The 13,598-nt window shown below is 40.8% G+C and overlaps 1 protein-coding gene across 4 annotated transcripts in view; it reads left to right on the top strand.

Annotated features, from left to right (window-relative positions):
* The window catches only part of LOC147431994 (proline-rich receptor-like protein kinase PERK1), a 41,890-nt gene extending 32,159 nt beyond the window's left edge, over window positions 1–9,731 (top strand). For 2 of the 4 annotated variants that reach the window (XM_086491813.1, XM_086491814.1), the window contains one exon: window positions 2,645–3,305. In XM_086491813.1, the coding sequence (XP_086347939.1) occupies window positions 2,645–2,986 (342 nt within the window). In that variant the 3' untranslated portion in view covers window positions 2,987–3,305. Of the gene's footprint in view, window positions 1–2,431; window positions 2,624–2,644; window positions 3,306–9,541 lie in introns of those variants that run through there. The other 2 variants (XM_086491818.1, XM_086491816.1) reach the window with 2 other exon arrangements.
* The last annotated feature ends 3,867 nt before the right edge of the window (window positions 9,732–13,598 follow it).

Below are 13,598 nucleotides of genomic sequence, written 5' to 3'. Positions count from 1 at the left end.
TAATGCTAATGCACAGCCTTCAAAAGCATATATGAACCAAAGGCCCAAATTGTAGCATCAAATTGCATAAAAATGAGCCACAAATGGTCATACATAGACAAAACTTGTCAAATGTGTGTAGATTGCATCAATTTGCACTTTCCCCAATGTAATCGCATCATAAAAACACTTGCAAAAACCTGCATAAATCTGAAATTTGCTGAAAACACCTGTTTTAGAACTTGTTTTTCGGCAATTTCAGTGTTTTCGGATAGCGGGAACTTAGCAAAAGTGTTCCCACACTTTAATACATCATTTGCAAAACCTGTAATTTGTTGATTTTGACCTAATTTCAGCCTGTTTTAGGTCAATTTGACTTGCCGGAGCTCTCTAGTGTCCGGGGACGAGTCCTTTGGCGATGAAATTGCAAAATCTCACGTGAAAGTTGACCTCCTTGGCTGAAAATCAACGTTTGCAGGTTTGGGAGCAAACCCTAACGTGGCTCTGATACCATTTGATGAGTGCGCGGCGGTGTGTGCAAGTGATAGAGCACGCGAGGAAGTGCAGGGTGTGTGGCTTGCAGAGGAGGCAAAGGCCTGCAGAGAGGTAGCGCTAGCAGAACAAAGAGAGAGAGAGAGAGAGAGAGAGAGAGAGAGAGAGAGAGAGAGCGCTACTCGTTAGCTGGGGGGAATAAGTAAGTGAGTTGTAAAACTCACATTCCCTTTATTAATTTGTATAGGACCAATTTAAAGTTAGTGGCCAAGTTCAATGTGAACTTGGCCAAAGGTTAGTAACCTTTAAAATATACATTAAAGGGGGCCATTTGGGCATCTAACCCAACAATCCGTTGTGAATTCTGCAATGTCTCGCGAACCTTGGCAAAAGCCGTGTCCAAGTCTCGCGTATATTCATCCGCTTCAAAAATCTTATCTTTCGGCTCAGGAAGGGTGGAATCTTCGCAGCACCTTCAACAATCTCAAATGGCGCCTTCCCCGTCGAAGAGGGTATCGTGTTATTCTAGGCAAACTCCACCAAAGGTAGGTACTATTCCCATTGAGTCTTCTGATCTGAGATATAAGACTTCAATAAATCTAAAACCATTGAATTTGCAATCTCAAATTGCCCATTAGTCTGCGGGTGGAACGATGACGAGAACTGTAACCATGTGCCAATGTTCTCCCAAATTGCCTTCCAAAACAAACTCGTAAATCTGGGGTCTCTGTCGGAGACAATCGTCTCAGGCATGCCATGTAATTTGAAGATCTGGGCTACAAGCAGTCTCGCTAAATGATCCGGCTTGACTGTTTTCTTTACTGGAATGAAATGAGCCTGTTTGCTAAATCTGTCAATAACAGTCCAGATACCATCGTGACCACTCCGTGTTCTCGGAAAATCAAAAATGAAATCCATTGCAATACTTTCCGAGGGGCAGGTGGGTATGGGTAAAGGCTGTAACAATCCCTGTGCCTTATGCCTGTCAAACTTGACCTTCTGGCATACTAAGCAACTGCGCACAAACTCTTCCACATCCTTTTTGAGTCTCGGCCAAAAGAAGTATATCTCTACCTCTTTCATGGTGGTAGCAATGCCGCGGTGACCCGTAAAAGGTGGACAGTGGCATTCAGCCATAACCTTTTTCCCTCACCGGCTGTGTAACGCACAACATGGTTTTTCTCATCAAGTAGCCATCCCGAATGGAATATCCCGCTACAATCTCCCCGTCCCGTATCCGTGTGAAAATATCTGCAAAATCTGTATCTGTGGCATACTGGTCGACTATATCCTCGAAGCTCCTATGATGTATCGTGGAAATAGCCAGAACCAACGGCTTCCGAGACAAAGCATCTGCCACCACATTCTTCTGTCCCTGCACGTGGACAATCTGGAAGTGAAATTGTGACAAGATGTTCGCCCACGGCATCTGCTTTTCCGAAAGCTGCTTCTGTGACAAGAAGTAGCGCAAACTCTGACGGTCTGTAAAGACAGTAAAATCCACTCCGAGTAGGTAATGCCGCCACTTAGTAAGAGCATGGATAACCGCCAAAAGCTCTTTCTCATAAATCTGTGTTGTCATCTCCGGCCTTGAGAACAATCGCTCACAAACGCATATAGGAAACATTCCCTAAAAACAAGAACGGGTAAAATGTCATTTGCATACAGCCGTTCCTCCAGTCTGGGGGTCCAATCCTTGGGTTCCCCGTGGCTATGCCACGCACACATCCAGTTGCAGCAATAATGGCAAAGAACTTCATAAAACAAGAAGAACCCAGCAAGAGCACAGCACAAACACAAGAACAAAACAGAAAAATGCAAAGTACACACACACACTGTTCTTGAAAAGGGGGGGGGGGGGGGGGGGGGGGGCGGTTTGTTAACGAAAAACCTGTTAACAGTTTGCACAATCAAGCAGCAGAATGCCCTTCAGCAGAAAAGCAGTGGCTCTTCATGGCAGGAACGACAGTGCAAAGGAGGAGCAGCCGGATGGGGCAATGGGCAGCATCACTAAGGGACTTGCAAAATGGTACAGGCATAGAGGGTCAACAACAGTGCATGCAGCTCACCATCAGTTTGCTGGCCTCTCTCTCTCTCTCTCTCTCTCTCTCTCTCTCTCTCTCTCTCTCTCGCTCGTATTCTCATTCTTCATTTAGTTATCTAATGGTGGCAGGTTGTGAGGGCATTGGAAGGCGAGTACTCACTTGTAGATCTCAACGAAGGGTTGAAGCCAGGTTTAAGCACGTTGTATGAGTCGCTGGAGAGAAACCGATTAAGCACGACAGGGGATGATCGGACTTCGACTGACCACCGTAAGGAGGCAATGTCCTCATGGGCAGAAAGAGTGGACATATTCAAGAGGGAGGAAGAAAGTCGCGAATTCAGCAGTGGAGAAACAAGCGAGTACGGCCTCCACCCATCTGCTTCAAGCAGTGAGTGCCATTCCAGCAGAGAGCTCGAACCTCCCGACATACCAAAACTGACGGCATGGATCGATACCATTGACAGAGTTTGAGTTTCCTCAGAGGGAGTCGGGGCTGCCTTTTCGCACCTAAGCTCGTTGGTCTACAGCGTTGCAACTGAAGTCCCGGAAACGCTGTTAATGGACACTTATATTTGTGTGTGTCGTGAGAGAAATACCCAATGTGTCGTGAGAGAGATACCAAATGTGTGTGTGTACACAATGCACATGCGTATACGCTCGTGTGTGTGTGTGTGTGTGTGTGTGTGTGTGAGAGAGAGAGAGAGAGAGAGAGAGTGAGAGGAGAGAGCAACAATCATCGCTAACAAATAGACAAAACGTCGTAGCACTTTAAATATGCTTTCATTTTTTCTATCAATCTTTTTTTTTGAGTGAAGCCCCTATTATCATTACTCGTCTTTCAGACATATTTTCTTAGTATTTTGAATGTGACAATATTTAAAAGAAAGCGTGCTTTACATACCTTTGGTCATTTGACGGCACTAAAAATGAGCATATTATACATTAGACAAATACATTATTGATGGGCTCGTTGAAGTTGAACATGTTGATGCAATCTTTTGGAATGCATAGATTTGAGGATATGTCTAGCAAGGGAACATAGAGGAGGCTATGGCCTTTCATAAGCAAGGTAGTAAGGGTTTCTCTACGGATAAAATCACATATGCTTGCATCTTGAAGACATGAAAGCCAAGGATTCCACTCTACATGTAGAATGTCAACATATATGTGGGATTTGATGTACATGTGAAAGCAAAAATAATTCTTGATGAGCTTAATGCAATCTCTTGGAATGCTTTGTTTGCATGATAAGCTCAACGAGAGCAAGCCCATCTTAAAGGTGAGAATAATCAAGATGTCTACAATAAGAAAGTGTGCTTCCTTGAACTTTGGTTAGCATGACATTGTATGGAAAATATGTGGTTCATATTATGACAACATTAGAGTGGAGCTAAGATGTAATGAAGTTACATCTTGGCAAGATATGCCAAGATGCAATAGAGTTACTTTTGTAGCATATGAGGGTTTGGATGTAGCATGCTAGCAATACTTAGGCTACTTTCGATGAGTAGCTATTGGGTTGAATCCATAGGAGCTTTGATCGACATGTACATGCGATGTGGCATACTTTTGGAAAATCAAAATGCTAGATAGTATTTCTTATTGGCTATATTCTTTATTGGATGCAAATCAAGGCCTTTTTGCTAGATGCAAACAACTATACTTGTGCCTTAGTTGGAGGGAGGCCAATGCTCTACCTTAAAGTTTGCTAAAGCAGTCCAATGCTTGCTCTAGCTTTGCATATTTGCTAAAAGCAATTGACATCGGCACCGTGCAAAAATATGCTTGCTCAAAATTTTGGGAAAATAGCCAACTACATCCTCGCCTTGTTGTTGTTGGGCATATCCTATATTATTCAATGCATTCAAAAGACTACATTTGGGGGAGAAAGCTTATCATGAACAACAGATTTTCCATACACGACAATCATAGCTCTATATAGCACATTGTCTCTTTCAAAAGCTCTGAACGACAAACTATATCATCATGATCATTTTTTACCTACAACAACATTTGCATAATACGAACATCTTTTAACATGTAGCAATAGAAGTTTTTGAGGATGTAATATCTTCAAATGCATATGTCAGATCAACAACGGAAGGGTGAAAAACCTGTGGGATGTTCTTATTGCGAAGGGGGTGTTTCTCTCAAATGGGGTCATCTATGCTAACATCTTAAATTCATATGGCATTATGAAAGGTGTTGAAATAGACAAGCAAATTTTTAATGGGATTTTTAGTTAGCAGCTATAAAAACGGAGATGAATCCTAAAGCTTTGGTTGACATGTATGTGAAATATGTTGTACTTCTGAAACCACTAATGAGCTTCTTAAGGGTCTCTTGCTATCCATTGATGATAAGATATATCCAATGCCGAAAGGTCAAGGTAGCTCTAGACTTCTTTCCTCAAACGCAACATGAGGAAAGAAATTCATGTTGAAATTGCTAAGAAAGGGCATCTCAAGAAAAATGTCATAATTTGTAGTGCATTAGTCAGCATGAATGGCAATGTAGTGTACTTTTAGTAGCACAAAAACTTATTCGAGTTTTGTGTGAGAAAAATAGGAAATTGCGACTACAAATATAAATCTCATAATATAACCAAGAACAACCATAGACAACATTCAAATCCTCAAAGATTTGCAACCGAAGATTGTGTGCATTCTCAAGGGTGAGCAATTCTAACCAATATGGTGAACTTTGCTAGAAATTGGATGATGATAATGCATAACATATTATACTCCTTGTCATGCATCTCAATTTGTTCAAGCGTACTTTTGTAATTAAGCATTTGTACACTTTCTAGATAGCACAATCGCATGTTTATTTAGTCTACAACAAAACCAAATCATTAAAGACGTGACCCAATCACCCTAGTTTGCAGCAACGTATCCACCTCAATCAATATGATTTCCACACCATGAACTTCACCCATTTGTTGCAATCGCACACTTTTTTCTCTTTCTAGGTGCAAGGACCAATGTCACTCCTCAAACAAAGCCCTTAATCTATCCCATATCTTGTATCTCACAGGAGAAAAGTCTCCTCATAATCTATACCTTTTTATTGTGCATAACCCTTTGCAACAAGTCAAGCCTTGTAGCAATCAATCTCACCATCCAGCTTGCGTTTCAACTTGTAAACCCACTTTGTACCAATGGCCTTTTTGCCAGGAGGCAAATCACATAAAGTCCATGTGTCAATTTTTATAAGTGCATCATATTCTGATTTTATGGCAGCCATCCAATTTTTTGAATTATGTGTTGCATCAAAAGACAGAGGTGTTGCATCAAAAGACAGAGGTTCCTCCACATCACATAAATAAAAAACAGCCAAAGCATAACAATCTAATGCATGAGATGCATGGCAAGAACCTGAACGAGTACGACCTTACTATCACGCAAAGTATGCACCAACCATTCTGGCATACTTCTAGCTACTCATTCTCAGTCCTTTCCACATCAAGTACATCATGTACATCTGCATTTGAAATAGGTTGACCCGTAGCATTTTTGAAAACCCCCCGTAGGTTGTACATTTGTCTCATTGGAATTTGCATTTAAGTTTCCACCACTGAAAGGAGGCAACAAACTATCATAAATGTCTTGTGAGTTTATTACATGACAGCAAAGGCTCAACAAAATCTTCCACAAACACAACATCACGTGAAACCAAGATACGCTTCATTTGTGGATGGTATAACCTGTAACATTTGTTTTCAGTACTATAACCAACAAAAATGCATGACAGCCTTATCATCTAATTTTATGCACTGCCTTTGTGGCACCAAAGCATAAGCCAAACAGTCACGCATGTGATCAATAGATGGCTTCCTATCATGCCATGCTTCATAAGGAGTCATATGTTGTAAAGCTTTTGAAAGGACACATATTAAGTACATAAGTAGCACACATGATGGCCTCAAGCCAAAATGAATGTGGCAAAGCTTGACTCTTGACCATACATCGTGTCACCTCCATAAGCGACCTATTTTTCCTTTTAGCAACACCATTTTGTTGAGGTGTATACAACACTGTACATTGGTGTTTTATCCCACGACTAGCCAGAAATGCATTAAATTCATGAGACACATACTCCCCCCCGATCTGAATGGAGGGTGTCCATAGTACATTTAGAGACATTTTCAGCCATAGTTAGAAATTGCTTGAAGCACCTTAACACTTCGGACTTAGCTTTAAGGGGATACCCCATGCATGCCTGGAGTAATCATCAATGAAAGTCACAAAGTAGAGGTAATTTCCCAAGGATGGAGTTTGCATGGGCCCACAAAAATCATTATGCACGAGCTGTAATCAGCATGTAGCCCTAACTAAACCATCCTTTGGAAACTTTGAACGCTGCATCTTACCCAAAATATAGTCTTCACAAACATGCTTCATAGGTGCTTCAAGAGATGTCAAAGAAGCAACCATATCAGATTTTTGCAAATGTAGCAAACTGGCAAAATTCAAATGCCCAAAACATGCATGCCAAAGTTTTGCATCAAAAATAGCCTTTGAATCCACAACTGCATTTGCAAAATTCTGTCCACACTTGTCATACAAGTGAGCTTATACAGCCCATGGCACAAAATGCGAGATGCAACAATTTTATCACCAAAACTGAGATCATGAACTATACATCTGCCATCCAAGTCTCACAAGCGCATATACAGACAAAAGGTTCTTCTTGTTCCCAGGTACATAAAGTGCATCAACAAGTGTGAAAGAACTACCATTCGCAACAGTCATCACAATCTTTCCAACTCCCTTGACCGGATAAGAGGCATCGTTGGCACAAGTGACTATATTCCCATGAGGGACATCCTCGAGAGAGGTAAACAAGTCACGATGAGAGTTAGTGTGCTTTGTGGCACCACTGTTAAAGTACCACACACGAGCATCTGCAACAAATGACATACATGCAGCATGGACAAAAGGATCATAAGTGCACTCTGCATTAAAAGCCCATTTTGCATCTCCATCATCATCACAATCTCCTTTCACAGAAGACTCTACAATAGCTACATTTGTAGTGGAACCAACCTCTTTTGCCTTCAACTTAGGACACTACTTGATGAAGTGGTCATTAGATCTACAATAATGCCAACACATCTTCTTTTTGCCCTTTTCAAAAAAATTCCTAGATGAAGTGCTGCCAGCAAAAGCATTAGGAACAAGTGATTTTTCACTCACACAAGAACCATGGCAGTAGCAACCCTACCACAAAAACTTGCAACATCCTCAACACTGCCTGTATCCTCAGAACCAGGACATACACCAATGCCCTACACAACATTCCAAACCCCCTTTGAAACAAGAACATGGGAGAGCTCGCAAAATCACCCACCACACACCCGTTTCTAAAAAAGGAAAGCCTGCTCGAATTGGCAAGGAAATCGGCTAAAAATGAAAATGGCCCAAAAAAGCCACGGTTCTCACCCAAAGAGCCTGCTTTTAGGGACCTAAAGAGACCACGCCTAGAGAGAGAGTGGAAGAGACTCCTAGGCTCTGATACCAGTGTAAGAACTAGGAACTAGACTCTAGGATCCTCCTCCCAACCTCCCCTCATATAGGCGGGCTCCTAGCCCCTTTCCCTAGATGGATCCCCTGTCCACACTGCCTAGCCCGACCCTTGGCCGTAGTCCATGACTATCCTAGTTCTTAGGGTAATGGACCCTTGTCCTGACATTGCCGAAGAGAAGTGCACAAAACCTAGAACAAAAGGAGCTCATCGCAGGGAGAAAACACTCTCAAAAGAGCTCATCAGCACTTTGTAGTGCTCAAGTGCATCAATGCATATAATCTCTTGTAGTAGTGTAACCGCACAGTGCTCTACATCACATCGATGCAGGTCTCAATTGCAAAAAGTACATGGAACCTGTAACTAGTGACTACCTATAAATTGTATAAGGTAGACTCATGGTTGAAAATAGTGCGTACCATAAGTCTACCTGTAGCCATTGTGAGCATACACAAATCTCACTCTTGTGAGAGTGGATACAAGAACACCAATCCATGTCCAAAAACAACCATATGCCCGTCAATGTGGGAGCAAAGTCGACCACAATAAGAGATAATCACCGTCTCAATCCAATGATTGCAAATGCATCAAAAGACTTTATGGAAATCAAGCCAAAAGTATGACGAGACATCTAGGGAAAATTGGATAGAGTCTCCCTTGCAAAATGAGTGAAATCTCAATGCTTGGGGAGCACAAGCATGCAAGCATATAATGCATAGATCGTGATCTTTTTGACCCGTCTATTGACTTAATTTTCTATGATTATGGACATTTCTTGACTTCCAAGTTTTCATTTCTTGCAAGGTTTGGATGATTGATGACTTGTATACATACGCTTTGGGATTTTTGGCAAAAAAAAACAAGTACATTACTACCCTCCCATTGGAGCATATTCTTTGGTGATTTAATTCATGAATGAAAATTAAACTGAATTGTTTCCTACGTGTTCATCATGGCACACTAGTTTCAAAGCTATATTCAATTAGAGACTCCCAATTATTTTAACTTCTCTCGGGCCACCACTACTCTTTTTCCTTGGAGGCCTCCCTTCTAGGCCACTCTAAAATTTAAGTGGATATCCATACTAATAACGGGTCAACTAGATAGGTCAATGCTACTTTTTTGTTGGGTGGAGTGCAAGCATTAGGGGTGTAGAAAAAACAGTGCTACATGATGCCTATGGAGTGCAAGATTGGTACCACCCATGAAGTGCAAGCACTTGGTGTAGAAAAAATAAAACTTCTTGATTCCCATGGAATGCATGGCTTCATGCTACCCATTTAGTGCAAGTAGTGGTTGTATAATAATGGTGATGCATGCCTCTTCAGGCTTTCTCAATGTCCTACATGAGTTGTAACCCCTTCCAATTTTATGAAATTCATTCACTGTTTAGTATAATTTTGTTTCCATGCCTTAAATATTTTATAAAATTATCATGTCATGTGTCATTTCATTGACTTCTATTTCAAGTGAGCTGCTCCATGGGTTTTGTGATGCTAGGACTTGGTGTGGGTGACTCTGTAAATATAGCATCCCAACTAGCATCAATGGACTTGAACAATGTGTGGATAGGATGCCTATTTGAATTATTTTTTCCTCCTTGTTGGCTATGGAGTCCCAAATTGATGACACCAAGGTTATCATCGATGTCAATGTATTGCTTGGAGCGACTGGAGGAAGAAGTTTCCAACCTATAGGTAAGCATCACCCACTACTTAGTGATAAAAAAGACTCCATAGAGGAGGGAAAAAAAACACCATGATCCTATGCTCTTCATTGGATGAACTTGTAGTCTCTATTAGGTCAATGGGTGTCATGTTAGATCAAAATCCAATGTTAATGTCGTAACTAGGTTTTGTTTCTATGCCAATGTCATTGCTTTCTATAATAGGTAACTGGTTTTTCATTTTAATTCTTATTTTGAAATGGAAGTTTCTTTGTAAAAAGAAAAAGGAAAGGGATTATATATTGCTTCAGGTCAATAATCAGAGTATTTGTGGTGGCCAAAGGGCCTTGGAAATTGTTGCTGCTAAAATTTTCATATTCTGCAATTGAAAACATTCAATTAGAGAGTGGAAATAGTATAAATGCAACACACTGTGCACCCAACGATTCTAGTTCATTTTGAATATGTTGCTTATGCAATCATTGGGGAGGATCCACATAATAATGTTCGTGCTTGCTATTTATGCACTTCAAAGTGCACAGAATAGAGAAGTATTATTACCTTCTATCATTGAAGTCTTCCAACCTAGAATAAGGGAATTTTATTTTTTTAATCCTATCAATTTGAATTTTTTATTTTCGAAATGACATAAGTGTAAGTTGAGACATACTTTTCCCATACAGTGTGTTGGAGCCTTATGTTAAATGGATTCTCTAAAATAGTGCTTCCCTAAAATATTTTTCTTGACCCAAGAATGTAAGGCTCACCAAAAGGCACACAAAAAATCTTAAAAACTATGAAGTGGATACATGAGCTCCCACCTAATTCGACACCACATTTTTAATGAATTTGTACTCTATTATTTTTCCAAGATAGTGTAGCTACACTGTGTGTAAATCTTGATTCCGGAGGAGTAGGTCAATGTTGAAGATGATGAAACAGGAAACAGAAGGAAGACAACAACTCAGAGTAGGAAGAAGATGGAGAAGGAGAAGACACAGAGCTTGCGTACGAGATCTCTGTAGTCTCTCTCTCTCTCTCTGTATTAGAATAATAGTGTATACAAACTCAGAGCTACAATGCTTATATGAAACCCTAAGAGATAAGGTGTCCTTTCACACCGGATGTCCAAAGGGAAAAACCCAGCGGGAGAAAAGTGCCCCTGCTGAAGCGCGTATACACACTAACACTACTACATGTCTACAAATCCCCCCTGTAGTGATAGTGTGAATCCGTACAAGGTAGCAGATCATCATGTGTATGAGAGTAAGCCCAAAGCTTTTCGGAAAGCTTCAAAATTTTCTCGTGATAACGCCTTCATAAATAGATCTGCAATGTTATCCTGTGTAGGACAGTAAGTTAGTGTGATCTCCCCTGCATGTAGCCTTTCCCTGACATAGTGGTAGTGAACCTCTATGTGCTTTGTTCTTGCATGAAATACTGGATTCAGTGAAAATGGTAGTGGGTGCCTGTTGACACTCACAAAGATCTGCCAATAACCTGCGTATCCATACACAATCAACTATTGCCGTGAAAGCTGCCCTGTACTCAGCTTCACAAGTTGATGTAGCCACTGTGGGTTGCTTCTTGCTTAGCCAAGATATACATGCATTTCCCAAGAAAAAACAATTGCCACTTGTGGAATGTCGTGTGTCAAAATCACCAGCCCAATCTGAATCGCTGTAACCAAGAAGCTGCATAGAACTGTGCTTTCCATACATATCCCCCCTTGGAAAGAACATGGCAAGATTAGGGGTACCTGAAAGGTAACGAAGTATGCGCTTCACAGCCTGCCAATGATGCATACCTGGGCTGTGCAGAAATCTGCTTTCTTGTGAAACCCCAAATTGAATGTCTGGAGAAGTGTTGCCTGCCAAATATATCAAGCAACCAACGACTGCTGCATAAGTATGTACATCAAAAGGTTCTCCAGCATCGTGCATGCTCAACTTTGATCTAGTGTCTACAGGTGTAGAGATTGGTTTACAATTTTGCATACCAAACTTGTCCAAAATTTTATGCAAATATTTTGCCTGCAACATGTATATGCCATCCTCTGATTGCACAAACTGAATACCCAAGTAATAATGTAGCAAACCAAGATCAGACATCTCAAAGGTTTTTCTCAAAGCATCTTTAAACGCTTCAATTTCATCTGCAGTATTACCTGTAAGAAGCATATCATCCACATAAAGTGTTAGCATAATGAGAACTCCATCTCTCTTTTTGACATACAAAGTACTTTCTTTTGGACTATTCTGAAATCCCTGGCCAATCAAATAAGTATGTATCTTCTCATACCATGCTCTTGGAGCCTGTTTGAGACCATACAAAGCTTTACGCAATCTACATACCTTTTGCTCTTGACCTTTTACAACAAAACCACTTGGTTGACTTACATAAACTTCTTCCTGCAAATCACCATTCAAAAAAGCAGTTTTGATATCCAACTGATGCACTTTCCAACCATGATGAGCAGCAATTGCAACTAGTGATCTAACTGTGGACGCACGAGAAGTAGGAGCAAAGGTTTCATCATAATCTATGCCTTTCTGTTGCGCATAGCCTTTTGCCACAAGCCTTGCTTTGTACCTGTCAACAGTACCATCTTGTTTCCTTTTTACCTTAAAAACCCACTTTGTACCAATAGGCTTTTTACCTGTAGGCAAGTCCACTAGATCCCATGTATGATTCTTATGAATAGAATCAATTTCTTGCTGCATAGCATCTTTCCACTGAACACACTCTAAAGCTTGATCAAATGAATCAGGCTCATTTGCATCACAAAGAGTGCTAAAGCAAGCCAAATCTACTTGCTCTCTGCCAAAAGTAGTACCAGCACGTGTTTTTCGTGGCAACGGTGCATCCAACTTGCTATCCTGCAAAGTTTTTTGAACCCATTTAGGCAAGGTTCTTTCTTCCCTGAGAACTTCTTGCTCTTCACGCACAATTTCCTCTACATCATGAGGTGTCACATGCTGATCAAAAGATTGATCAAGATTATCAACCTGTTGTGATTCTTGATTCTCCACAAAAGAAGGAAGCAAATCTTCAAATACATCATGTGTCTGCATATGCGGTACATCAAAAGCAACCATAGGTTGAGCAGTAGTTTCTGTAAAAATTACATCACGACTTTCAAAAATCTTGTTTGTAGCAGGATTGTAAAGTCTATAACCTTTACTTCCACTACTGTATCCCACAAATATACATTTGATTGCCTTATCATCAAGCTTCCCACGTAACTGCTGAGGGATGTGAGCATAAACAAGACAACCAAAAACACGAAGATAATTGACTGAAGGTTTTCTGTCATACCAAGCTTCATATGGAGTAATGGTCTTCAAGGCACGAGTAGGACACCTGTTCAAAACATGTGCTGCACAAGCAACTGCCTCCATCCATAGCTTATGAGGCAAACTCTTAGCCTTGAGCATACATCTAGCCGTCTCCATTAAAGACCTGTTCTTCCTTTCTGCAACACCATTCTGTTGTGGTGTGTATGGCATAGTGCATTGGTGTTTAATGCCTTTCTTTCCCAAAAAATCCTTAAATGCACCTGACATGTATTCACCTCCTCGATCGGTACGAAGAGTCTGTACTTTGCAACCTGTTTCATTTTCAACCATGGCGACATAAAGTTGAAAAACTGCAAACACATCTGACTGTGCTTTGAGTGGATACACCCAACAAAACCTGGAAAAGTCATCAATGAAGGTCACAAAATAAAGGCTGTTTCCTATAGATGGCGTCCTCATAGGACCACATACATCACTGTGTACAAGCTGCAACTTTTTTGTCGCTCTAACTGAACCATCCTGCGAAAATGCAAATCTGTGCATCTTTCCAAGAACGCAACCTTCACATACATGTCTTGGTGGCATCTCCAAT

The sequence above is a fragment of the Adiantum capillus-veneris genome, chromosome 20 (genome assembly GCF_014529385.1).
Source record: "Adiantum capillus-veneris isolate H3 chromosome 20, ASM1452938v2, whole genome shotgun sequence".
NCBI lineage: Eukaryota > Viridiplantae > Streptophyta > Polypodiopsida > Polypodiales > Pteridaceae > Adiantum > Adiantum capillus-veneris.
The sequence above is the reverse complement of the archived record's forward strand: the minus strand, read 5'-3'. Positions and strand labels throughout refer to the sequence as shown.